This window comes from Chiloscyllium plagiosum, unplaced genomic scaffold (genome assembly GCF_037043375.1).
Source record: "Chiloscyllium plagiosum isolate Xiang-an unplaced genomic scaffold, Cpla_swu_hap1 HiC_scaffold_50, whole genome shotgun sequence".
Classification (NCBI taxonomy): Eukaryota; Metazoa; Chordata; class Chondrichthyes; order Orectolobiformes; family Hemiscylliidae; genus Chiloscyllium; species Chiloscyllium plagiosum.
Window position 1 is genome coordinate 56,761,498 of NW_028270188.1, and position 27,996 is coordinate 56,789,493.

The following is a 27,996-nucleotide window of genomic DNA, read 5'->3' on the forward strand; positions in this document are numbered from 1 at the left end:
AAGGGAGGGGGCAATGTCGGAGGGAACACTGTGCTGCCTGTCCATTTTAATGCAAAATATCAGATGCTGTTGTTTTAAAGTGGGGTGAGGGCGAAACGTTCTCCGTCAGACAGTTCTCCCCAGTGTCTGGGAATAAAACTTATTCCTCACCCCACATTAATAAAGATAGATGACATGGGTCATTACGACTGTTTGTGGGAACATCCTGTGCACAAATACCTGCCACATTTCCGACAATACAACACTGAGCCCACATCAGAAAATGCGCTTCACTGGTTGTAAAACACATTGGGATCTTCTGTGGTTGCGAAAGGTGCTACATAAATACATATCTTTTCTTTGCTGGTCCTTCAACCTTCGGTCCCTACGTCCATCAATCAGACACTGAACCAGGCCAGCCCTGAAAGAGGCTGCAAGAGCAGGTCAGAGGCTTGGAATTCTACAGTGCGTGCCTTGGCTCACGCCTCGCCAAAGCCAGCAAGGCATGAGTCAGGAGTGTGAGGGAATACTCCCCACTTGTCTGGACGGGTGCAGCTCCAGCAACACTGGGGAATCTCGACACCATCGAGGGACAAAGCAGCCCCCACTGGATTGGCACCACAGACATCCATTGGGGCGGCACAGTGGCTCAGTGGTTAGCATTGCTGCCTCACAGCGCCAGGGACCCGGGTTCGATTCCAGCCTCGGGGCAACTGTCTGTGTGGAGTTTGCACATTCTCCCCCCCCCCCACCCCTCCCCGTCTGCGTGGGTTTCCTCTGGGTGCTCCGGTTCCCTCCCACAGTCCAAAGATATGCAGTTCAGGGCGAATTGACCATGCTAAATTGCCCATAGTGTTAGGTGCATTAGGCAGAGGGAAATGTGTCTGGATGGGCTACTCTTCAGAGAGTTGGCGTGGACTGGTTGGGCTGAAGGGCCTGTTGCCACACTGTAGTGGAATCTAATCACTCCCTCCACCAGCAGCGTATCCAAGCTGCATGGCAGTGACTTGCTGAGGCTCCTCAGACAGCACCTTCCAAACGAACAACTATGACCATCTGAAATGACAGGACACCAGATACACCATTCTGAGCAGGTTCCCCTCCAAACCCCACCATTCCGAATGAGAATTGGCCGTCCCTTCAGCGTTGCTGGAGCCAAAGATCCCGGAACTTCCTCCCGAATGGCTCTGTGGCTGATCCTCCACCACTGCAGAGGTTCAAGAAGGAGGCTCACCCCCACCTCTTGGCGGGTTCACGGTGCCTGGCGTGTGGACCGAGGATGGCGGCTGGATCAGGCCTGGACGGTCTGAGATCCAACGTGGTGATGGAGGACCCCCTGCGGCATCTGCAGCGATGACGAGAGCTGGGGAAGATTGAGCCAGCATGGGGATCGGGCCCTTGCAGGAAGTGGGGGCACAGCATGACTAAGCACTTCAGCAAGACTGCAATGGTTGAACTTGAAGAGACAAAAAAAAAATCGCACAGATGCTGGAATCCAAAGTAGACAGGCAGGAGGCTGGAAGAACACAGCAGGCCAGACAGCATCAGGAGGTGGAGAAGTTGATGTTTCAGGTGTAACACCTCTTCAGAGTCTGAGAGCGTGGCCAAGTGGCCTAAGGTGCTGACTTCAGGTTCCAGTCTCTAAGGAGGCAAGGGTTTGAATCCCACTGCTGCCACTTGTGCTGATAGTGTAACACCTGAAATGTCAACTTCACCACCTCCTGGTGCTGCCATGGTTGAACTTTCAGCTTCATTTCTTTACTTAATACTAAGGAGGGGTGGCACGGTGGCTCAGTGGTTAGCACCAGGGAGCTGGGTTCGATTCCAGCCTTGGGCGACTGTCTGTGTGTGTGGAGTTTGCACATTCTCCTCCCTCTGTCTGTGTGGGTTTCCTCCAGGTGCTCTGGTTCCCTCCCACAGTCCAAAGATGTGCAGGTTAGGGTGAATTGGCGGTGCTAAATTGTCACATAGTGCCCAGGGATGTGCAGGTTAGGGTGGATTGGCCATGCTAAATTGTCCCATAGTGCCCAGGGATGTGCAGGTTAGGGTAGATTGGCCGTGCTAAGTTGTCCCATAGTGCCCAGAGATGTGCAGGTTAGGGTAGATTGGCCATGCTAAGTTGTCCCATAGTGCCAGGGATGTGCAGGTTAGAGTGGGTTGGCCATGCTAAATTGTCCCATAGTGTCCAGGGATGTGCAGGTTAGAGTGGGTTGGCCATGCTAAATTGTCCCATAGTGTCCAGGGATGTGCAGGTTAGGGTGAATTGGCCATGATAAATTGTCCCATAGTGCCCAGGGATGTGCAGGTTAGAGTGGGTTGGCCATGCTAAATTGTCCCATAGTGCCCAGGGATGTGCAGGTTAGGGTGAATTGGCCATGATAAATTGTCCCATAGTGTCCAGGGATGTGCAGGTTAGGGTGAATTGGCCATGATAAATTGTCCCATAGTGCCCAGGGATGTGCAGGTTAGAGTGGGTTGGCCATGCTAAATTGTCCCATAGTGCCCAGGGATGTGCAGGTTAGGGTGAATTGGCCATGATAAATTGTCCCATAGTGCCCAGGGATGTGCAGGTTAGGGTGGATTGGCCATGCTAAATTGTCCCATAGTGCCCAGGGATGTGCAGGTTAGGGTGGATTGGCCATGCTAAATTGTCCCATAGTGCCCAGGGATGTGCAGGTTAGGGTGGGTTGGCCATGCTAAATTGTCCTGTAGTGCCCAGGGATGTGCAGGTTAGGGTGGGTTGGCCATGCTAAATTGTCCCGTAGTGTATTAGACAGGGGTAAATGTAGAATAATGGGGAATGAGTTTGGGTGGGACACTCTTTGCAGGGTCGGTGTGGACTTGGTTGGGCTGAAGGGCCTATTTCCACACTGAGGATTCTAAGACTGTAATGTTTAGCTTTTAACTTTGCTCCTTATTTATCTCTGCCTTGTTGTTAAGTTTTTGTACCTAGCTACTTGTACCTAAGGTGGCGCCGTGTGTGGGGACATTGAAGACTTTTCGCTGCGCTCCTGTATTTTAGTTCTTGGGTATATGACAATGAAGCCTAAACATAAATGTAACCTTTGCAAGGGCCGATAGATACAGGTTTGGCCCCCGACACCCGCATCCACTGAGTGAATAAACAGACGTACCTGGGATTTGCCCAGAGCAGCTAGAGCCTGCTTGTAGTAAAGAATGGCTTTCTCGGGATCTCCCAGGCGAAACTTGGCAGCTCCGAGACCTTCACAAGCTTGCCACTGTCCGTGGAAATCACCTGTGCTCGGGAAAACAAAACGGGAGATAGGTTAGGATAAATTCTGGGAGACCATAAGCCCTGAGCCTGGAAGCTTCCCAAGTCTGTTATGTCCCCTTGCCACCCTCTGCTCTGTACCCAATAGCTGAGGAGGAGGTCACTAGGCCCATTGTGCTTGTGATAGCCCTTTGACCATGCTAAATTGTCCCATAGTGCTCAGGGATGTGCAGGTTAGGGTGGATTGGCCATGCTAAATTGTCCCATAGTGCCCAGGGATGTGCAGGTTAGGGTGGATTGGCCATGCAAAGGCTTCTGGACAGCAATTTGGTGCTCGCTTGGACTGGCTTCTGGTTGGAACACCGTGGCAAAAGTAGGTACCTGAAGGAGTTGGAGTGGAATTCCCCAGTGTCGATTTCCTCAAATTGGCATCCTCTCCCCCTCAAGAAAACGATTGATGGAATGTTTTCAAGGAGTTACGGGCACAGTTCTGAGGGCTCTAGGAATCAACGTTTATGGGGAGAAAGTGGGAAGAGGTCACTGGTTTGGGTGGTCAGACATGCTCATTTATAATGGCAGGGCAGGCTTGAAGAGCTGAAAGGCCAACTCCTCCTTCTACTTTCTATGCCTAATGTCAAATACAACTCTTCCCTGACCTCAGCTCTTTCTCCATATGTTCGAGTTGCACATATGATCGGGGATAGTCAACATGGCTTTGTGCGTGGGAAAAGGTGTCTCACTAATTTGATTGTTACTTCTTCAAAAAAAACTCAAAGAGGATTGATGAGGGCAGAGCGGTGGACATGATCTATATGGATCTCAGTAAGGCGTTCGACAAGGTTCCCCATGGGAGACTGGTTAACAAGGTTAGATCTCACAGAACACAGGGAGAACTAGCCATTTGGATACGGAACTGGCTCAAAGGAAGAAGACAGAGGGTGGTGGTGGAGGGTTGTTTTTCAGACTGGAAACCTGTGACCAGTGGAGTGCCACAAGGATCGGTGCTGGGTGCACTGCTTTTCATCATTTATATAAATGATTTGGATGTGAACATAGGAGGTGTGGTTAGTAAGCTTGCAGATGACACCAAAATTGGAGGTGTAGTGGACAGTGAAGAAGGTTACCTCTGGGTACAACGGGATCATGATCAGATGGGCCAATGGGCTGAGGGGTGGCAAATGGAGTTTAATTCCGATAAATGTGAGGTGCTGCATTTTGGGAAATCAACTCTTAGCAGAATTTATACACTTAATGGTAAGGTCCTAGGGAGTGCTGCTAAACAAAAATACCTTGGATTGCAGGTTCATAGCTCCTTGAAAGTGGAGTCACAGGTAGGTAGGTTAGTGAAGAAGATGTTTGGTATGCTTTCCTTTATTGGTCAGTGTATTGAGTACAGGAGTTGGGAGGTTATGTTGCGGCTGTACAGGACATTGGTTAGGCCACTGTTGAAATACTGTGTGCAATTCGTCTCCCTTCTATCGGAAGGATGCTGTGAAACTTGGAAGGGATCAGAAAAGATTTACAAGGATGTTGTCAGGGTCGAAGGTTTGAGCTACAGGGAGAGGCTGAAGAGGCTGGGGCTGTTTTCGCTGGAGCGTCGGAGGCTGAGGGGTGACCTTGTAGAAGTTTATAAAATCATGAGGGGCATGGATAGGGCAAATAGACAAGGTCTTTTCCCCAGGGTAGGGGAGTCGAAAACTAGACGACATAGGTTTAAGGTGAGGGGGCAAGATTTAGAAGAGACCTAAGAGGTAACGTTTTCACGCAGAGCGTGAATGTAATGAGCTGCCAGAAAAAGTGCTGGAGGCTGGTACAATTACAACATTTAAAAGGCATCTGGATGAGTATATGAATAGGAAGGGTTTAAAGGGAAATGGGCCAAATGCTGGCAAATGGGACTAGATTACAGTAGGTTCGGATATCTGGTCGGCATAGATGAATTTGACCAAAGGGTCTGTCTCTGTGCTGGACATCTCTGTGTCTCTGGGGCAACTTCGGACCAATCCATCTGGGCCTTGCATCTTGGCCTCCTCTGTCTGTCATCTGAATGTCTCCTTTGTCACACCCCCTTGAACAGGAGCTCCCGACTCCCCCCAAAGCCCACCCACCATTGACAAGGAGTGTGATGGAATACTCCCCAATTGCCCCTGGATGGGTGCAGCTCTGACAACACTCGAGAAGCTCGACACTGTTCAGGGTAAAGCAGCCAGCTTGATCGATCCACATGATCAAGCCTCCACCCCCCCCCCCCCGACGCTCAGTCGCAGCAGTGTGTATCATCTGCAAGACTACGAGGCTCCTTAGACAGTACCTTCCCAGCCCATGATCTCTACCCCATTGAAAGACAACGGCAGCAGATATGGGGGACCAGCACCCCCTGCAAGTTGCCCTCCCAACCACTCACTGCACTGACTTGGAAGTACATTGGGTGTTCCTTCAGTGTGGAAACACTGGAACTCCCTCCCTGATGGCACTGTTGGGTGTCCCCTTAACCACCTGGGGGACTGTGGCAATTCAAAAGGACAGCTCACTGCCAACCATCACACCAGGAGAGAATCCTGACCCCTGCAGGAGAAGACTGGGACTGCTCTTGCAGGAATGCTGAGACACTGACATCCAGTCAACAGCACTCTTCACGGAACATCAGAACACAAGAGTTAGGAGCAGGAGTAGGCCATCTGGCCCTTCAATAAGGTCATGGCTGATCTTCCTGTGGCCTCAGCCCCAATTACCCGCCCTCTCACCATAACCCTTAATTCCGTTATTGTTCAAATAAAAACCTACCTTAGCTTTAAAAACGTTTACTGCGGTGGCGTCAAATATTTCACTGGGCAAGGAATTCCATAGATTTACAACCCTCTGGGTGAAGAACTTCCTTCTCAATTCAGTCCGAAATCTGCCCCGTCTAATCTTGAGGGTATGCCCTCTTGTCCTAGTTTCACCTGCCAGTGAAAACATCCTCTCTTTTTCTATCTTATCTGTTTCCTTCATAATTTTAAGTGTTTTGGTAAAATCTCCCCTCATTCTTCTGAATTCCAATGAATACAATCCCAGTCAATTCAGTCTCTCCTCGTAAGCCAACCATTGCTCTGTAACTCTGACATTAACCCTGCTGTCGGTGTCATCATTTGCACAGCAAGTTTAAACGAGGGGCGGCACGGGGGCACTGCTACCTCACAGCACCACGGTCCCAGGTTCGATTCCCGCCTTGGGCGACTGTCTGTGTGGAGTCTGCACATTCTCCCTGTTTCCGCATGGGTTTTCTCCGGGTGCTCTGGTGTCCTCCCGCAGTACAAAGACCTGCAGGTCAGATTAATTGGCGCCATGCTAAATTGCCCCTAGTGTTAGGTGCATTACTCAGAGGGAAATGGGTCTGGGTGGGTTACACTTTGGAGGGTTGGTTGGGCCGAAGGGCCTGTTTCCATACTGTAGGGAATCTAATAACTGTCTGCAACACCTTTTCGCTGTAGGTACAGCCACCATTCTCCTTCAGAAAATAGATTCCGGACCTCTTAGGGGATGTTGTGGGGCAATGGCGAGGAATACCAGCCTGTAACTCACCATTCTGTATCCCCACACACGGTGTACTGTTCCTGTACACCCCATTCTGTATTCACACTGTGTACTGTTCCGGTACTCCCCATTCTGTATCCCCACAGTGTACTGTTCCTGTACACCCCATTCTATATTCCCACACACTGTGTACTGTTCCCGTACACTCCATTCTGTATTCACACTGTGTACTATACCTGCACTCCCTATTCTGTATGCCACACACTGTGTACTGTTCCTGTACACCCCATTCTGTATTCCCACACACTGTGTACTGTTCCTGTACACCCCATTCTGTATTCACACTGTGTACTGTACCTGCACTCCCTATTCTGTATGCCACACACTGTGTACTGTTCCTGTACACCCCATTCTGTATTCACACTGTGTACTGTTCCGGTACTCCCCATTCTGTATCCCCACAGTGTACTGTTCCTGTACACCCCATTCTGTATTCACACTGTGTACTGTTCCGGTACTCCCCATTCTGTATCCCCACAGTGTACTGTTCCTGTACACCCCATTCTGTATTCACACTGTGTACTGTTCCGGTACTCCCCATTCTGTATCCCCACAGTGTACTGTTCCTGTACACCCCATTCTGTATTCCCACACACTGTGTACTGTTTCTGAACTCCCCATTGTGTATCCCCACACACTGTGTACTGTTCCTGTATTCGCCATTCTGTATTCCCACACACACTGTGTACTGTTCCGGTACTCCCCATTCTGTATCCCCACACACTGTGTACTGTTCCGGTACTCCCCATTCTGTATCCCCACACACTGTGTACTGTTCCTGTACTCCCCATTCTGTATCCCCACACACTGTGTACTGTTCCTGTACTCCCCATTCTGTATCCCCAAACACACTGTGTACTGTTCCTGTATTCCCCATTCTGTATCCCCACACACTGTGTACTGTTCCGGTACTCCCCATTCTGTATCCCCACACACTGTGTACTGTTCCTGTACTCCCCATTCTGTATCCCCAAACACACTGTGTACTGTTCCTGTATTCCCCATTCTGTATCCCCACACACTGTGTACTGTTCCTGTACTCCCCATTCTGTATCCCCAAACACACTGTGTACTGTTCCTGTACACCCCATTCTGTATTCCCACACACTGTGTACTGTTCCTGTACTGCCCATTCTGTATCCCCACACACTGTGTACTGTTCCTGTACACCCCCATTCTGTATCCCCACACACTGTGTACTGTTTCTGTACACCCCCATTCTGTATCCCCACACACTGTGTACTGTTCCGGTACTCCCCATTCTATATCCCCACACACTGTATACTGCTCCTGTACCCCCCATTCTGTATCCCCACACAGTGTATACTGTTCCTGTACTCCCCATTCTGCATCCCCACACACTGTAAACTGCTCCTGTACTCCCCATTCTGTATCCCCACACACTGTGTACTGTTCCTGTACTCCCCATTCTATATCCCCACACACTGTATACTGCTCCTGTACCCCCCATTCTGTATCCCCACACAGTGTATACTGTTCCTGTACACCCCATTCTGCATCCCCACACACTGTATACTGCTCCTGTACTCCCCATTCTGTATCCCCACACACTGTATACTGTTCCTGTACTCCCCATTCTGTATCCCCACACAGTGTATACTGTTCCTGTACTCCCCTTTCTGTATCCCCACACACTGTATACTGTTCCTGTACACGCCATTCTGTATCCCCACACAGTGTGTACTGTTCCTGTACTCCCCATTCTGTATCCCCACACACTGTGTACTGTTCCTGTACTCCCCATTCTGTATCCCCAAACACACTGTGTACTGTTCCGGTACTCCCCATTCTGTATCCCCACACACTGTATACTGTTCCTGTACACCCCATTCTGTATCCCCACACACTGTGTACTGTTCCTGTACACCCCATTCTGTATTCCCACACACTGTGTACTGTTCCTGTACACCCCATTCTGTATCCCCACACACTGTGTACTGTTCCTGTACACCCCATTCTGTATTCCCACACACTGTGTACTGTGCCTGTACACCACATTCTGTATCCCCACACACTGTATACTGTTCCTGTACACCCCATTCTGTATCCCCACACACTGTGTACTGTTCCTGTACACCCCATTCTGTATTCCCACACACTGTGTACTGTGCCTGTACACCACATTCTGTATCCCCAAACACTGTGTACTGTTCCTGTACACCCCATTCTGTATTCCCACACACTGTGTACTGTTCCTGTACACCCCATTCTGTATTCCCACACACTGTGTACTGTTCCGGTACTCCCCATTCTGTATCCCCACACACTGTGTACTGTTCCTGTACTCCCCATTCTGTATCCCCAAACACACTGTGTACTGTTCCTGTACACCCCATTCTGTATCCCCACACACTGTGTACTGTTCCTGTACTCACCAATCTGTATACACACACACTGTGTACTGTTCTGGTACTCCCCATTCTGTATCCCCACACACTGTGTACTGTTCCTGTACTCCCCATTCTGTATCCCCACACACTGTATACTGCTCCACTGTACACCCCATTCTGTATCCCCACACACTGTGTACAGTTCCTATACTGCCCACTCTATATTCCTACACACTGTGTACAGTTCCAATACTCCCCATTCTATATACCCACACACACTGTGTACTGTGCCTGTACACCTCATTCTATATCCGCACACACTGTGTACTGTTCCTGTACTCACCAATCTGTATACACACACACTGTGTACTGTTCTGGTACTCCCCATTCTGTATCCCCATACATTGTGTACTGTTCCTGTACTCCCCATTCTGTATCCCCACACACTGTGTACTGTTCCTGTACACCCCATTCTGTACCCCACACACTGTGTACTGTTCCTGTACACCCCATTCTGTATCCCCACACACTGTGTACTGTTCCTGTACACCCCCATTCTGTATCCCCACACACTGTGTACTGTTCCTGTACACCCCCATTCTGTATCCCCACACACTGTGTACTGTTCCTGTACTCCCCATTCTGTATCCCCATACATTGTGTACTGTTCCTGTACACCCCATTCTGTATCCCCACACACTGTGTACTGTTCCTGTACTCCCCATTCTGTATCCCCACACACTGTGTACTGTTCCTGTACTCCCCATTCTGTATCCTAACACACTGTATACTGTTCCTGTACTCCCCATTCTGTATCCTAACACACTGTATACTGTTCCGGTACTCCCCATTCTGTATCCCCACACACTGTGTACTGTTCCGGTACTCCCCATTCTGTATCCCCACACACTGTGTACTGTTCCGGTACTCCCCATTCTGTATCCCCACACACTGTGTACTGTTCCGGTACTCCCCATTCTGTATCCCCACACACTGTATACTGTTCCTGTACACCCCATTCTGTATCCCCACACACTGTATACTGTTCCTGTACACCCCATTCTGTATCCCCACATACTGTGTACTGTTCCTGTACACCCCATTCTGTATTCCCACACACTGTGTACTGTTCCTGTACACCCCATTCTGTATTCCCACACACTGTGTACTGTTCCTGTACACCCCATTCTGTATCCCCACACACTGTGTACTGTTCCTGTACACCCCATTCTGTATTCCCACACACTGTGTACTGTGCCTGTACACCACATTCTGTATCCCCACACACTATATACTGTTCCTGTACACCCCATTCTGTATCCCCACACACTGTGTACTGTTCCTGTACACCCCATTCTGTATTCCCACACACTGTGTACTGTTCCTGTACACCCCATTCTGTATTCCCACACACTGTGTACTGTTCCTGTACACCCCATTCTGTATCCCCACACACTGTGTACTGTTCCTGTACACCCCATTCTGTATTCCCACACACTGTGTACTGTGCCTGTACACCACATTCTGTATCCCCAAACACTGTGTACTGTTCCTGTACACCCCATTCTGTATTCCCACACACTGTGTACTGTTCCTGTACACCCCATTCTGTATTCCCACACACTGTGTACTGTTCCGGTACTCCCCATTCTGTATCCCCACACACTGTATACTGTTCCTTACACCCCATTCTGTATCCCCACACACTGTGTACTGTTCCTGTACACCCCATTCTGTATTCCCACACACTGTGTACTGTTCCTGTACACCACATTCTGTACACCCACAGACTGTGTCCTGTTCCTGTACTCCCCATTCTATATCCCCACACACTGTGTACTGTTCCTGTACACCACATTCTGTACACCCACACACTGTGTACTGTTCCTGTACACCCCATTCTGTATTCCCACACACTGTGTACTGTGCCTGTACACCACATTCTGTATCCCCAAACACTGTGTACTGTTCCTGTACACCCCATTCTGTATTCCCACACACTGTGTACTGTTCCTGTACACCCCATTCTGTATTCCCACACACTGTGTACTGTTCCGGTACTCCCCATTCTGTATCCCCACACACTGTATACTGTTCCTTACACCCCATTCTGTATCCCCACACACTGTGTACTGTTCCTGTACACCCCATTCTGTATTCCCACACACTGTGTACTGTTCCTGTACACCACATTCTGTACACCCACAGACTGTGTCCTGTTCCTGTACTCCCCATTCTGTATCCCCACACACTGTGTACTGTTCCTGTACACCAAATTCTGTACACCCACAGACTGTGTACTGTTCCTGTACTCCCCATTCTATATCCCCACACACTGTGTACTGTTCCTGTACACCACATTCTGTACACCCACAGACTGTGTACTGTTCCTGTACTCCCCATTCTATATCCCCACACACTGTGTACTGTTCCTGTACACCACATTCTGTATCCCCACACACTGTGTACTGTTCCTGTACTCCCCATTCTGTATCCACACACACTGTGTACTGTTCCTGTACACCCCATTCTGTATTCCCACACACTGTGTACTGTTCCTGTACACCCCATTCTGTATTCCCACACACTGTGTACTGTTCCGGTACTCCCCATTCTGTATCCCCACACACTGTGTACTGTTCCTGTACACCCCATTCTGTATCCCCACACACTGTGTACTGTTCCTGTACTCCCCATTCTGTATCCCCACACACTGTATACTGCTCCACTGTACACCCCATACTGTATCCCCACACACTGTGTACAGTTCCTATACTCCCCACTCTATATTCCTACACACTGTGTACAGTTCCGATACTCCCCATACTGTATCCCCACACACTGTGTACTGTGCCTGTACTCCCCATTCTGTATCCCCACACACTGTATACTGCTCCACTGTACACCCCATACTGTATCCCCACACACTGTGTACAGTTCCTATACTCCCCACTCTATATTCCTACACACCGTGTACAGTTCCGATACTCCCCATTCTATATACCCACACACACTGTGTACTGTGCCTGTACACCTCATTCTGTATCCCCATACATTGTGTCCTGTTCCTGTACTCCCCATTCTGTATCCTAACACACTGTATACTGTTCCTGTACTCCCCATTCTGTATCCCCATACATTGTGTACTGTTCCTGTACTCCCCATTCTGTATCCCCACACACTGTGTACTGTTCCTGTACACCCCATTCTGTATCCTAACACACTGTGTACTGTTCCGGTACTCCCCATTCTGTATTCCCACACACTGTGTACTGTTCCTGTACACCCCATTCTGTATTCCCACACACTGTGTACTGTTCCTGTACACCCCATTCTGTACACCCACAGACTGTGTACTGTTCCTGTACTCCCCATTCTATATCCCCACACACTGTGTACTGTTCCTGTATTCCCCATTCTGTATCCCCACACACTGTGTACTGTTCCGGTACTCCCCATTCTGTATCCCCACACACTGTGTACTGTTCCTGTACTCCCCATTCTGTATCCCCAAACACACTGTGTACTGTTCCTGTATTCCCCATTCTGTATCCCCACACACTGTGTACTGTTCCTGTACTCCCCATTCTGTATCCCCAAACACACTGTGTACTGTTCCTGTACACCCCATTCTGTATTCCCACACACTGTGTACTGTTCCTGTACACCCCCATTCTGTATCCCCACACACTGTGTACTGTTTCTGTACACCCCCATTCTGTATCCCCACACACTGTGTACTGTTCCGGTACTCCCCATTCTATATCCCCACACACTGTATACTGCTCCTGTACCCCCCATTCTGTATCCCCACACAGTGTATACTGTTCCTGTACTCCCCATTCTGCATCCCCACACACTGTAAACTGCTCCTGTACTCCCCATTCTGTATCCCCACACACTGTGTACTGTTCCTGTACTCCCCATTCTATATCCCCACACACTGTATACTGCTCCTGTACCCCCCATTCTGTATCCCCACACAGTGTATACTGTTCCTGTACACCCCATTCTGCATCCCCACACACTGTATACTGCTCCTGTACTCCCCATTCTGTATCCCCACACACTGTATACTGTTCCTGTACTCCCCATTCTGTATCCCCACACAGTGTATACTGTTCCTGTACTCCCCTTTCTGTATCCCCACACACTGTATGCTGTTCCTGTACACGCCATTCTGTATCCCCACACAGTGTGTACTGTTCCTGTACTCCCCATTCTGTATCCCCACACACTGTGTACTGTTCCTGTACTCCCCATTCTGTATCCCCAAACACACTGTGTACTGTTCCGGTACTCCCCATTCTGTATCCCCACACACTGTATACTGTTCCTGTACACCCCATTCTGTATCCCCACACACTGTGTACTGTTCCTGTACACCCCATTCTGTATTCCCACACACTGTGTACTGTTCCTGTACACCCCATTCTGTATCCCCACACACTGTGTACTGTTCCTGTACACCCCATTCTGTATTCCCACACACTGTGTACTGTGCCTGTACACCACATTCTGTATCCCCACACACTGTATACTGTTCCTGTACACCCCATTCTGTATCCCCACACACTGTGTACTGTTCCTGTACACCCCATTCTGTATTCCCACACACTGTGTACTGTGCCTGTACACCACATTCTGTATCCCCAAACACTGTGTACTGTTCCTGTACACCCCATTCTGTATTCCCACACACTGTGTACTGTTCCTGTACACCCCATTCTGTATTCCCACACACTGTGTACTGTTCCGGTACTCCCCATTCTGTATCCCCACACACTGTGTACTGTTCCTGTACTCCCCATTCTGTATCCCCAAACACACTGTGTACTGTTCCTGTACACCCCATTCTGTATCCCCACACACTGTGTACTGTTCCTGTACTCACCAATCTGTATACACACACACTGTGTACTGTTCTGGTACTCCCCATTCTGTATCCCCACACACTGTGTACTGTTCCTGTACTCCCCATTCTGTATCCCCACACACTGTATACTGCTCCACTGTACACCCCATTCTGTATCCCCACACACTGTGTACAGTTCCTATACTGCCCACTCTATATTCCTACACACTGTGTACAGTTCCAATACTCCCCATTCTATATACCCACACACACTGTGTACTGTGCCTGTACACCTCATTCTATATCCGCACACACTGTGTACTGTTCCTGTACTCACCAATCTGTATACACACACACTGTGTACTGTTCTGGTACTCCCCATTCTGTATCCCCATACATTGTGTACTGTTCCTGTACTCCCCATTCTGTATCCCCACACACTGTGTACTGTTCCTGTACACCCCATTCTGTATCCCCACACACTGTGTACAGTTCCTGTACACCCCATTCTGTATCCCCACACACTGTGTACTGTTCCTGTACACCCCCATTCTGTATCCCCACACACTGTGTACTGTTCCTGTACACCCCCATTCTGTATCCCCACACACTGTGTACTGTTCCTGTACTCCCCATTCTGTATCCCCATACATTGTGTACTGTTCCTGTACTCCCCATTCTGTATCCTAACACACTGTATACTGTTCCTGTACTCCCCATTCTGTATCCCCACACACTGTGTACTGTTCCGGTACTCCCCATTCTGTATCCCCACACACTGTGTACTGTTCCGGTACTCCCCATTCTGTATCCCCACACACTGTATACTGTTCCTGTACACCCCATTCTGTATCCCCACACACTGTATACTGTTCCTGTACACCCCATTCTGTATCCCCACACACTGTGTACTGTTCCTGTACACCCCATTCTGTATTCCCACACACTGTGTACTGTTCCTGTACACCCCATTCTGTATCCCCACACACTGTGTACTGTTCCTGTACACCCCATTCTGTATTCCCACACACTGTGTACTGTGCCTGTACACCACATTCTGTATCCCCACACACTATATACTGTTCCTGTACACCCCATTCTGTATCCCCACACACTGTGTACTGTTCCTGTACACCCCATTCTGTATTCCCACACACTGTGTACTGTTCCTGTACACCCCATTCTGTATTCCCACACACTGTGTACTGTTCCTGTACACCCCATTCTGTATCCCCACACACTGTGTACTGTTCCTGTACACCCCATTCTGTATTCCCACACACTGTGTACTGTGCCTGTACACCACATTCTGTCTCCCCAAACACTGTGTACTGTTCCTGTACACCCCATTCTGTATTCCCACACACTGTGTACTGTTCCTGTACACCCCATTCTGTATTCCCACACACTGTGTACTGTTCCGGTACTCCCCATTCTGTATCCCCACACACTGTATACTGTTCCTTACACCCCATTCTGTATCCCCACACACTGTGTACTGTTCCTGTACACCCCATTCTGTATTCCCACACACTGTGTACTGTTCCTGTACACCTCATTCTGTATTCCCACACACTGTGTACTGTGCCTGTACACCACATTCTGTATCCCCAAACACTGTGTACTGTTCCTGTACACCCCATTCTGTATTCCCACACACTGTGTACTGTTCCTGTACACCCCATTCTGTATTCCCACACACTGTGTACTGTTCCTGTACACCACATTCTGTACACCCACAGACTGTGTCCTGTTCCTGTACTCCCCATTCTATATCCCCACACACTGTGTACTGTTCCTGTACACCACATTCTGTACACCCACAGACTGTGTACTGTTCCTGTACTCCCCATTCTATATCCCCACACACTGTGTACTGTTCCTGTACACCACATTCTGTACACCCACAGACTGTGTACTGTTCCTGTACTCCCCATTCTATATCCCCACACACTGTGTACTGTTCCTGTACACCACATTCTGTATCCCCACACACTGTGTACTGTTCCTGTACTCCCCATTCTGTATCCACACACACTGTGTACTGTTCCTGTACACCCCATTCTGTATTCCCACACACTGTGTACTGTTCCTGTACACCCCATTCTGTATTCCCACACACTGTGTACTGTTCCGGTACTCCCCATTCTGTATCCCCACACACTGTGTACTGTTCCTGGACACCCCATTCTGTATCCCCACACACTGTGTACTGTTCCTGTACTCCCCATTCTGTATCCCCACACACTGTATACTGCTCCACTGTACACCCCATACTGTATCCCCACACACTGTGTACAGTTCCTATACTCCCCACTCTATATTCCTACACACTGTGTACAGTTCCGATACTCCCCATACTGTATCCCCACACACTGTGTACTGTGCCTGTACTCCCCATTCTGTATCCCCACACACTGTATACTGCTCCACTGTACACCCCATACTGTATCCCCACACACTGTGTACAGTTCCTATACTCCCCACTCTATATTCCTACACACCGTGTACAGTTCCGATACTCCCCATTCTATATACCCACACACACTGTGTACTGTGCCTGTACACCTCATTCTGTATCCCCACACACTGTGTACTGTTCCTGTACTCACCAATCTGTATACACACACACTGTGTACTGTTCCTGTACTCCCCATTCTGTATCCCCATACATTGTGTACTGTTCCTGTACTCCCCATTCTGTATCCTAACACACTGTATACTGTTCCTGTACACCCCATTCTGTATCCCCACACACTGTGTACTGTTCCTGTACTCCCCATTCTGTATCCCCATACATTGTGTACTGTTCCTGTACTCCCCATTCTGTATCCCCACACACTGTGTACTGTTCCTGTACACCCCATTCTGTATTCCCACACACTGTGTACTGTGCCTGTACACCACATTCTGTATCCCCACACACTATATACTGTTCCTGTACTCCCCATTCTGTATCCCCACACACTGTATACTGCTCCACTGTACACCCCATACTGTATCCCCACACACTGTGTACAGTTCCTATACTCCCCACTCTATATTCCTACACACTGTGTACAGTTCCGATACTCCCCATACTGTATCCCCACACACTGTGTACTGTGCCTGTACTCCCCATTCTGTATCCCCACACACTGTATACTGCTCCACTGTACACCCCATACTGTATCCCCACACACTGTGTACAGTTCCTATACTCCCCACTCTATATTCCTACACACCGTGTACAGTTCCGATACTCCCCATTCTATATACCCACACACACTGTGTACTGTGCCTGTACACCTCATTCTGTATCCCCACACACTGTGTACTGTTCCTGTACTCACCAATCTGTATACACACACACTGTGTACTGTTCCTGTACTCCCCATTCTGTATCCCCATACATTGTGTACTGTTCCTGTACTCCCCATTCTGTATCCTAACACACTGTATACTGTTCCTGTACACCCCATTCTGTATCCCCACACACAGTGTACTGTTCCTGTACTCCCCATTCTGTATCCCCATACATTGTGTACTGTTCCTGTACTCCCCATTCTGTATCCCCACACACTGTGTACTGTTCCTGTACACCCCATTCTGTATTCCCACACACTGTGTACTGTGCCTGTACACCACATTCTGTATCCCCACACACTATATACTGTTCCTGTACTCCCCATTCTGTATCCCCACACACTGTGTACTGTTCCTGTATTCCCCATTCTGTATCCCCACACACTGTGTACTGTTCCTGTACACCCCATTCTGTATTCCCACACACTGTGTACTGTGCCTGTACACCACATTCTGTATCCCCAAACACTGTGTACTGTTCCTGTACACCCCATTCTGTATTCCCACACACTGTGTACTGTTCCGGTACTCCCCATTCTGTATCCCCACACACTGTATACTGTTCCTTACACCCCATTCTGTATCCCCACACACTGTGTACTGTTCCTGTACACCCCATTCTGTATTCCCACACACTGTGTACTGTTCCTGTACACCCCATTCTGTATTCCCACACACTGTGTACTGTGCCTGTACACCACATTCTGTATCCCCAAACACTGTGTACTGTTCCTGTACACCCCATTCTGTATTCCCACACACTGTGTACTGTTCCTGTACACCCCATTCTGTATTCCCACACACTGTGTACTGTTCCTGTACACCACATTCTGTACACCCACAGACTGTGTCCTGTTCCTGTACTCCCCATTCTATATCCCCACACACTGTGTACTGTTCCTGTACACCACATTCTGTACACCCACAGACTGTGTACTGTTCCTGTACTCCCCATTCTATATCCCCACACACTGTGTACTGTTCCTGTACACCACATTCTGTATCCCCACACACTGTGTACTGTTCCTGTACTCCCCATTCTGTATCCACACACACTGTGTACTGTTCCTGTACACCCCATTCTGTATTCCCACACACTGTGTACTGTTCCTGTACACCCCATTCTGTATTCCCACACACTGTGTACTGTTCCGGTACTCCCCATTCTGTATCCCCACACACTGTGTACTGTTCCTGTACACCCCATTCTGTATCCCCACACACTGTGTACTGTTCCTGTACTCCCCATTCTGTATCCCCACACACTGTATACTGCTCCACTGTACACCCCATACTGTATCCCCACACACTGTGTACAGTTCCTATACTCCCCACTCTATATTCCTACACACTGTGTACAGTTCCGATACTCCCCATACTGTATCCCCACACACTGTGTACTGTGCCTGTACTCCCCATTCTGTATCCCCACACACTGTATACTGCTCCACTGTACACCCCATACTGTATCCCCACACACTGTGTACAGTTCCTATACTCCCCACTCTATATTCCTACACACCGTGTACAGTTCCGATACTCCCCATTCTATATACCCACACACACTGTGTACTGTGCCTGTACACCTCATTCTGTATCCCCACACACTGTGTACTGTTCCTGTACTCACCAATCTGTATACACACACACTGTGTACTGTTCCTGTACTCCCCATTCTGTATCCCCATACATTGTGTACTGTTCCTGTACTCCCCATTCTGTATCCTAACACACTGTATACTGTTCCTGTACACCCCATTCTGTATCCCCACACACTGTGTACTGTTCCTGTACTCCCCATTCTGTATCCCCATACATTGTGTACTGTTCCTGTACTCCCCATTCTGTATCCCCACACACTGTGTACTGTTCCTGTACACCCCATTCTGTATCCTAACACACTGTGTAGTGTTCCGGTACTCCCCATTCTGTATTCCCACACACTGTGTACTGTTCCTGTACACCCCATTCTGTATTCCCACACACTGTGTACTGTTCCTGTACACCCCATTCTGTACACCCACAGACTGTGTACTGTTCCTGTACTCCCCATTCTATATCCCCACACACTGTGTACTGTTCCTGTACACCACATTCTGTACACCCACAGACTGTGTACTGTTCCTGTACTCCCCATTCTATATCCCCACACACTGTGTACTGTTCCTGTACACCACATTCTGTATCCCCACACACTGTGTACTGTTCCTGTACTCCCCATTCTGTATCCACACACACTGTGTACTGTTCCTGTACACCCCATTCTGTATTCCCACACACTGTGTACTGTTCCTGTACACCCCATTCTGTATTCCCACACACTGTGTACTGTTCCGGTACTCCCCATTCTGTATCCCCACACACTGTGTACTGTTCCTGTACACCCCATTCTGTATCCCCACACACTGTGTACTGTTCCTGTACACCACATTCTGTATCCCCAAACACTGTGTACTGTTCCTGTACTCCCCATTCTGTATCCCCACACACTGTGTACTGTTCCTGTACTCCCCATTCTGTATCCACACACACTGTGTACTGTTCCTGTACACCCCATTCTGTATCCCCACACACTGTGTACTGTTCCTGTACACCCCATTCTGTATCCCCACACACTGTGTACTGTTCCTGTACACCACATTCTGTATCCCCAAACACTGTGTACTGTTCCGGTACTCCCCATTCTGTATCCCCACACACTGTGTACTGTTCCTATGCACCCCATTCTGTATCCCCACACACTGTGTACTGTTCCTGTACACCACATTCTGTATCCCCAAACACTGTGTACTGTTCCTGTACTCCCCATTCTATATCCCCACATACTGTATACTGTTCCTGTGCACCCCATTCTGTATCCCCACACACTATGTACTGTTCCTCTACACCCCCATTCTGTATCCCCACACACTGTGTACTGTTCCTGTACACCCCATTCTGTATCCCCACACACTGTGTACTGTTCCTCTACACCCCCATTCTGTATCCCCACACACTGTGTACTGTTCCTGTACACCCCATTCTGTACACCCACACACTGTGTACTGTTCCTGTACTCCCCATTCTATATCCCCACACACTGTGTACTGTTCCTGTACACCACATTCTGTATCCCCAAACACTGTGTACTGTGCCTGTACACCTCATTCTGTATCCCCACACAGTGTACTGTTCCTGTTCACCTCATTCTGTATCCCCACACACTGTGTACTGTTCCTCTACACCCCCATTCTGTATCCCCACACACTGTGTATTGTTCCTGTACACCCACACACTGTGTACTGTTCCTGTACACCCACACACTGTGTACTGTTCCTGTACTCCCCATTCTGTACAACCACACACACTGTGTACGCCTCCTGTACTCCCCATTCTGTATCCCCACACACTGTGTACTGTTCCTGTACTCCCCATTCTGTATCCCCACATACTGTGTACTGTTCCTATACCCCCCATTCTGTATCCCCACACACTGTGTACTGCTCCTGTACATCCCATTCTGTACACCCACAGACTGTACACTGCTCCTGTACACCCCATTCTGTGTACCCATACGCTGTATATTGCTGATGAAAGGCTTTTGCCCAAAACGTCGATTTTCCTGCTCCTCGGATGCTGCCTGACCTGCTGTTCTTTTCCAGCACCACTGATCTAAACTACTGCTCATGTATACCCCATTCTGTACACTCACAGAGTGTATACCGCTCCCGTAATCTCCACGCTCTGCTTTCCTTGATCTTTGCCTTCTCACCTGTATCTTTGAATGCCTGCAGTGCGTGTAGGTAGTTCTCTGCTGTGTCCTCGTGGTCTCCCAGCTGACTGTAGGCATAGGCCAGGTTGCAGAAGCCCTGGCCCTGAGCGTTCCGGCTTCCGAGTGAACCTACGGAGAGATGTGGGATTCTGTTAACACTGGACACATCAAGATGGTCTCCTATCTCTGGAGGACCATGTCTCGCGCCAATGAAACCTGCCTCTTGTGTCTTTGCTGGTGACTGACTCCATCCAGATACTGGTCACTCTGCGTGGAGTGAACCCAATAGCATTTTACTCATGTATAGCGAGAACAAGGATCCCAGCTTTCCGTATTATTCATTACCCTCACACATCTCCTCTCAGGATTCTGACCTTTGACAATTCTGTGACTAAAGTTGCTTTAGACTCACAGGAACAGCAGGTAACAAGAGGACCAAATTTATATTTGAAGATTATTGCCAAAGGTTTGGAGTAGAAAAGTAGGGAACTGTTTGTACAAGGCATTGGTGTTTCTGTAGCCGGAGTACTGCGCACAGGTTGGGCCACCTTACTTGAGGAAGGACGTAATTGCATTGAAGGGAGTTCAGAAAAGATTCACTGGATGAAATCCATCGCTATATCATGAAGAGAGATTGAGCAGTTTAGCTACAATTTAGAAGAATGAAAGGGGATTTTTAAATAAATTCATTCATGGGTCATGGGATATGGTCGTCACTGGCTAGACCAGCATTTATTGCCCGCCCCTAATTGCTCAGAGGGCAGTTAAGCATCAAACACATTGCCGTGGGCCTGGAGTCACATGTAGGCCAGACCAGGCAAGGAATGGCAGGAGGCGAAACTGAGGACTGCAGATGCTGGAGATTAGAGTCGAGAGCTTGGTGCTGGAAAAGCGCAGCAGGTCAGGCAGCATCCGAGGAGCAGGAGAATCGACGGTTTGGGCAAAAGCCCTTCATCAGGAATTCCTGATGAAGGACTTTTGCCCGAACCGTCGATTTTCCTGCTCCTCGGATGCTGCCTGACCTGCTGCGTTTTCCAGCACCGCGCTCTCGAAGGAATGGCAGCATCCTTCCTTCAAGGACGTTCGCGAACAAGGTGAGTTTTTCCGACAATGGATTCGTGGCAAACATTGGACTCTCAATTCCAGAATTTTTATTGAATTCAAATTTCATCTGCTGTGGCAGGATTTGAACCTGGGTCCCCAGAATGTTACCCGGGTCTCTGCATTGGCAGGAGAAAGTGAGGGACTGCAGATGCTGGAGATCAGAGTCGAACAGCGTGGTGCTGGAAAAGCACAGCAGGGTCAGGCAGCATCTGAGAAGCAGGAGAGTTGATGTCTCGAGCCTGATGAAGGGGTTATGCCCGGAATGTTGACTGTCCTGCTCCTTGGATGCTGCCCGACCTGCTGTGCTTTTCCAGCGCCACATTTTTCGTCTCTGCATTAACAGCCATTACTTCTCCATTGATCTAATTGAGGTGTATAAGGGAGGGCCAGTTAGTTCAGTTGGTTGGACGGCTGCTTTGCAGAGCAGAGTGAAGCTGGTGTTCCAATTCCTGCACCAGTTGAGATCTCCGTGCAGTTCTCGCCTTCCCAACCTCACCCCTTGCCTGAGGTGTGGTGAACCTCAGGTTAAACTCACTACCAGTGAACTCTCTCGAATGAAAGGGCAGCCCTCTGGGTCTACGATGATGTTAGTTTGCATTAGAAGAGGCTTCAAGGGTTATGGGGGAAACACAGAAAAGTGGACATGAGGAGTGTCACATCAGTCGTGATCCTAATGGCTGGCAGAGCAGGCTGTAATGGACGAGCAGCCCAGTACCTGTTTCTTATGGTCTTATAAGATGCTAAAAGGGATTGACAAATAGACATAGAGATGATGTTTCCTCATGTAAGCAATTTGAAGTGAAAGATCTTTGTTTTAAATCTGTTGCCCTTTGTTCTAAAACTGAGATGAGAAAGAATTACTTCTCTTAAAAAGGTTGTAAATTTGTGGAATTCCAGAGTGCAGTGGATGAAGGAACACTGAATGAATTTAAGGAGGAGACATTATGGGGAGGTGATGGCGTAGTGGTGTTACCACCGGACTGTTAACCCAGAGAGGAGAAAGTGAGGACTGTGGATGCTGGAGATCAGAGTCGAGAGTGTGGTGCTGGAAAAGCGCAGCCGGTCAGGCAGCATCAATGAGGAGAAAGCGAGGTGCTTTTCCAGCACCACACTCTCGACTCTGACCTCCAGCATCTGCAGTCCTCACCTTCTCCAAGTTGATGCTGCCTGACCTGCTGCGCTTTTCCAGCACCACACTCTCGACACCTTTAATCCAGACACCCAGGTTCGAATCCTATTATGGCAGATGACGCGATTCAAATTCAATAAAAATCCAGGATTAAGAGTCAAGTAGTGACCACAAATCCATTGCCAATTGTTTGGTTCAATTGGGAAGGAAACTATCATCCTTACCTGGGTCTGGCCTTCACGTGACTCCAGACCCACAGCCACGTGGTTGACTCTTAACTGCCCTCTGGGCAATTAGGGATGGGCAATAAATGCTGGCCTAGCCAGTGATGCCCACATCATCATGAAAAGAAGGCAGAGTGGAATTGAGGCTGAGATAAGATTGGCCATGATTGTGTTGAATGGCGGAGCACTCGAAGGGCTGAATGGCCTACTCCTGTTCCAGTTCTTATTTACAGGGGGCCAGGTCAGTTCCGACATCCAATCCGATCATCATTGACCTGGGCCTCAGTTCTGTTCCCAGACAACGTTGCCCCAGGTTTTGAGCTCACCACCCTCCGCGCTATTGACCGCCAACACCATACACCCATCAACCTCAAAAGCGGCAGCCTCTTCCAAAGCCCCGCACCATCTCTCCTTACCGTGCAAAGCCGCGGCGCTCTGGTGAAAGCCCAGTGCCTTGCTGTAGTCGCCCAAGGTGTTGTAGACGGCGCCGAGGTTCTGAAGGACCACGGCCTCTTTCCGCCGATCCAGGCCTCCGTGCTGGCAGTAGGGGAGGGCCATCTGGAAGCACTCGGCTGCCTGCAGGAACATCTTCAGCTGTGAGTAGCTGAGCCCGACGTCGTTGTACAGCTTCCCTGTGGGGGGGGGGGGGGGAATGGAAACAGAGGCTGGGCGGTGGAGAGCCAACTGGTACCGCTGGCAATTGTTGCTCCCCTCCCCTCCCCTCCCCTCCCCATACCAACTCCCCAGTTGAACTGAGTGTCGGGAACATTTCAGAGGACGGTCAAGAGTTGGCCCCCAACCCCCCTCCCCAATCCGTCGTCGCTGTGTGGGGTCTGGAGTCACGTCTCGGCCCGAACTCGGAGAGGAGATCATAACTTTGGGATGAGGGGGTAGAGTGAGCCCCTCAAGACCGCCCCGTTATTGAATATGGGTATGGCTGATCTCACCTCAGCCTCGACTCCACTTTCCTGCTCCAAGGAAAGGACGGCAGATCTCCTTTCCCAGTCACGGGGGGGGGGGGGGGGGGGGGTGGGGGGGTGGGGGGGGGGAGAGAGGGGTGGGGTGGGTGGGGTGGGGCGGGGAGCTTTTATCCACAATCGATGAGGTTCGCAGGGCAGATTTCCTTCCCTATTAGTGAACCCAATGGGTTTTCGTGACTGTCAAGAGAGGAGAAGGATTTAAAAGGGACCTGAGGGGCAACTTTTTCACATGGGATGGAATGGTTCCCAGATGGAATGAACTGCCAGAGGAGGTGGTAGATGTGGGTACAATTATGACATTTAAAAGATATTTGGGCAGGTACAAGGATAGGAAATGTTCAGAGGGATATGGGCCAAATGGGGGCAAGTAGGACGAGTTTAGTTGAGGAAAACTTGTCAGCCTGGGCTAGTTGGACTGTCGGGTCTATTTCCATGCTGTGTGACTCTATGTCAATGGTTGCACAGTCCTCATTAGACCAAATTTCTTTTTCGTTCTGGATTTTATTGACGTTAAATACCACTAGCTGGCTTGAGGGGATTTGAACCACAACCCTTGTCCTGCTACACAAGAGGTCATGCAGTTTCGGGCCTAGTCCTCGGATGCTGCCTGACCTGCTGTGCTTTTCCTCTTGACTCTGATCTCCAGCATCTGCAGACCTCACTTTCTCCCTGCTCCACGACACGTCTCATAGACTTTTGGAAGGAGGCTGTGGCCTCAGATATGATGTGGAGGGACCGGCGCTGGATGAGGCAGCATGGAAACCGACCCTTTGGGTCCAGCTTGTCCACGCCGACCCGAAATCCTAAATGAATCTAGTCCCATTTGCCAGCACTTGGCCCATATCCCTCTAAGCACTTCCCAATCATATACCCATCCAGATGCCTTTTAAATGCTGTCTTTGTACCAGCCTCCACCACTTCCTGTGGCAGCTCGTTCCAAACGTGCACCACCCTCTGAGTGAAAAAGTCACCCCTCAGGTCCCTTTTAAATCTTTCCCCTCTCAACTTAAGCCTATAGTCTTGGATTCCCTTCCCCTACTCCAGTTCACGTGTAGAGATGGGAGAAGCCGGGATCGATCTGCTCGGAGCGGAGGAGGTTAAAGGGGAGATTGAATCGAGGCCTTCAACATGAGGGGTGGCGGGGGAGCTGGGTTTCGAGTGAGGGAATGAGGGAGGAAACCGTCCCAAATGGCAGGGCGATCGATCACCAGAGGGGGAACATGGATTGTAGACAACTGGAGGAAGGGATGAGGGGAATTTGTTTCTTACGCAGCGAGGTGTTGCAACCTGGGAAGTGCTGCCTGAAAAGGATTCTACAGGAACTTTTAAAAGTTTGGGGGTTTGGCGGGGTGGGGGGGGGGGTTGGTGATTGGAGAAATACTTGAAGGGGGAACTTGGATTACCGCATTCAATTCTGGTCACCACCCTAGGAAGGATGGGGATGCTTTGGGGAGGGCGCAGAAATGGTTTACCAGGATGTTGCCCAGTATGGGGGATTTTACCTATGAAGAAAGGTTGGATAGACTGGGTTCGTTTTCACTGGAACGCAGAAGGTTGAGGGGCGACAGATAGAAATTGATAAGATCGTGATTGGCTAGAGTGGAAAGTACGAGGTTTTTTTTCACGCCAGGGTGGAGGGGTCAATTACAGAGGTTTAAGGTACAGAGGGTGGGGAGGGGAGCAATGTTTAAAAGAGCTGTGCGGGGCGACATTTTCCCACAAAGGGTGGCGAGTGCCTGGAACACGCTGCCAGAGGAGGTGGTGGAAGCAGACACAATAGCAGCATTCCAGATGCACTTGGACAGGAAGGGAATAGAGGGATACGGATCCTGTTAGTGAAGACAGTTTTAGTAGGGAACGGAAAAATGTTTCGGCTTGGAGGGCCACAGGGCCTGTCCCTGTGCTGTACTGTTCTTTGGAACGATTTGCAGGGGCTGTGTGAGGGAAAGAGTGGGGTGAAGTGGGGAGAATGACACGAACTGAAGTCCTCTTTTCAGCGGACTAGCATTACTCCAATGAGCTGAATGTTCCCTCCTTCTGTTCCCTTCTCACATTGGGTTTGATAAATCAGTGAACGCGTGTTTCGACAATGTAGAAGTCAGCTGTTGGACTGTCAACCCAGAGTGGAGCGAGCCCCTGGGAATGTGTTGCTGGGTGGGGTGTGGATCTCTGAATGCATTCACAAGGGAGCTGGACTGCGATCCTGTGGGATCGGAGTTGGCATTGAGCAGACGGCCTGTCGCTCAACAGCCAACACGCAAATGGTCAATGTACTCTCCTGGCATCAGAATCATTCAGATGCAGAAGAGTAGGCCATTCGATCCATCGAATGGTAGAGGCAGAAGACTGTTTGAGTGACTGGAGACCATTGTCCACAAGGATCAGTACTGGGAGCCTTATTTTTTGACATATACAAATGATATGGATGGAAATGTGGGGCAATTTGTTAAGCCAATTTACAAATGACACCCTGGCAGCATGGTGGCTCAGTGGCTAGCACTGCTGCCTCACAGCTGTAGCCTGACCCACGTTCTGTACAACTCCAACATTACCTTCTTGCATTTACACTCTACCCCATGACTGGTGAAAGCAAGAGTCTCATATGTCTTCTTAACTATCCTATTCACCACCTCGCACTTATGAGGGTTAAATAGCATCTGCCACTAGTCTGCCCATCTCGGGTGACTGTCTGTGTGGAGTTTGCATATTCTCCCTGTGTCTGCGTGGGTTTCCTCCGGGTCCCTCCCACAGTCCAAAGATGTGAAGGTTAGGGTGGATTGGCCATGCTAAATTGTCCCATAGTGTCCAGGGATATGGAGGGTAGATGCATTAGTCAGGGGGTAAATGTAGAGTAATAGGGTAAGGGAATGGGTCTGGGTGGGTTACTTTTCGGAGGGTCGGTGTGGTCTAATTGGGCCAAACGGCCTGTTTCCACACTGCAGGGATTCAATGAAAAACCAAGATTGGTAGGGTGGTTAATAGTGAAGAAGATGGTTGTAGATTACAGGAAAATACAAATGGGTTGGTCAGATCGACAGACGAGTGGCAGATGCTATTTAAACCTGATAAGTGCAAGGTGATGCACTTTGGAAGAACAATGTGGGAGAATAGCAGGACAGTGGGTAGCTTAGAGTAACAGAGGGATCTTGGGGTGATTATTCACAGATGCCTGAAGTCAGCAGAGCAGAGCAATAAGAAGACATATGGGACACTTGCTTTCACCAGTCATGGCGTAGAATGTAAGTGCAAGGAGGTAATGTCGGAGTTGTACAGAACGTGGGTCAGGATACAGCTGGAGTACTGTCTGCATTCTGGTCACCTCACATCAGGAAGGATGTGATAGCACCGGAGGGGGTACAGGCGAGGTTCACCGAGATGTTGCCTGGGATGGAGAAATCAAGCTGTAAGGACAGACTGCATAGGCTTGGACTGTTTTCTTCAGAGCAGAGACTGAAGGGAGACATGACTGAGGT

General features: G+C 49.4%; 1 protein-coding gene across 3 annotated transcripts in view; it reads right to left on the reverse strand.

Moving 5' to 3' along the window:
• ttc24 (tetratricopeptide repeat domain 24) overlaps nt 1-27,996 on the reverse strand; it is a 74,265-nt gene that overhangs the window by 34,711 nt on the left and 11,558 nt on the right. For all 3 annotated transcript variants that reach the window (XM_087985041.1, XM_087985040.1, XM_087985039.1), the window contains exons 3-5: nt 23,960-24,175; nt 21,087-21,215; nt 3,114-3,235 (exon numbers count right to left, since the gene is read on the reverse strand). In XM_087985041.1, the coding sequence (XP_087841167.1) occupies nt 3,114-3,235; nt 21,087-21,215; nt 23,960-24,175 (467 nt within the window). The remainder of the gene's footprint in view (nt 1-3,113; nt 3,236-21,086; nt 21,216-23,959; nt 24,176-27,996) is intronic.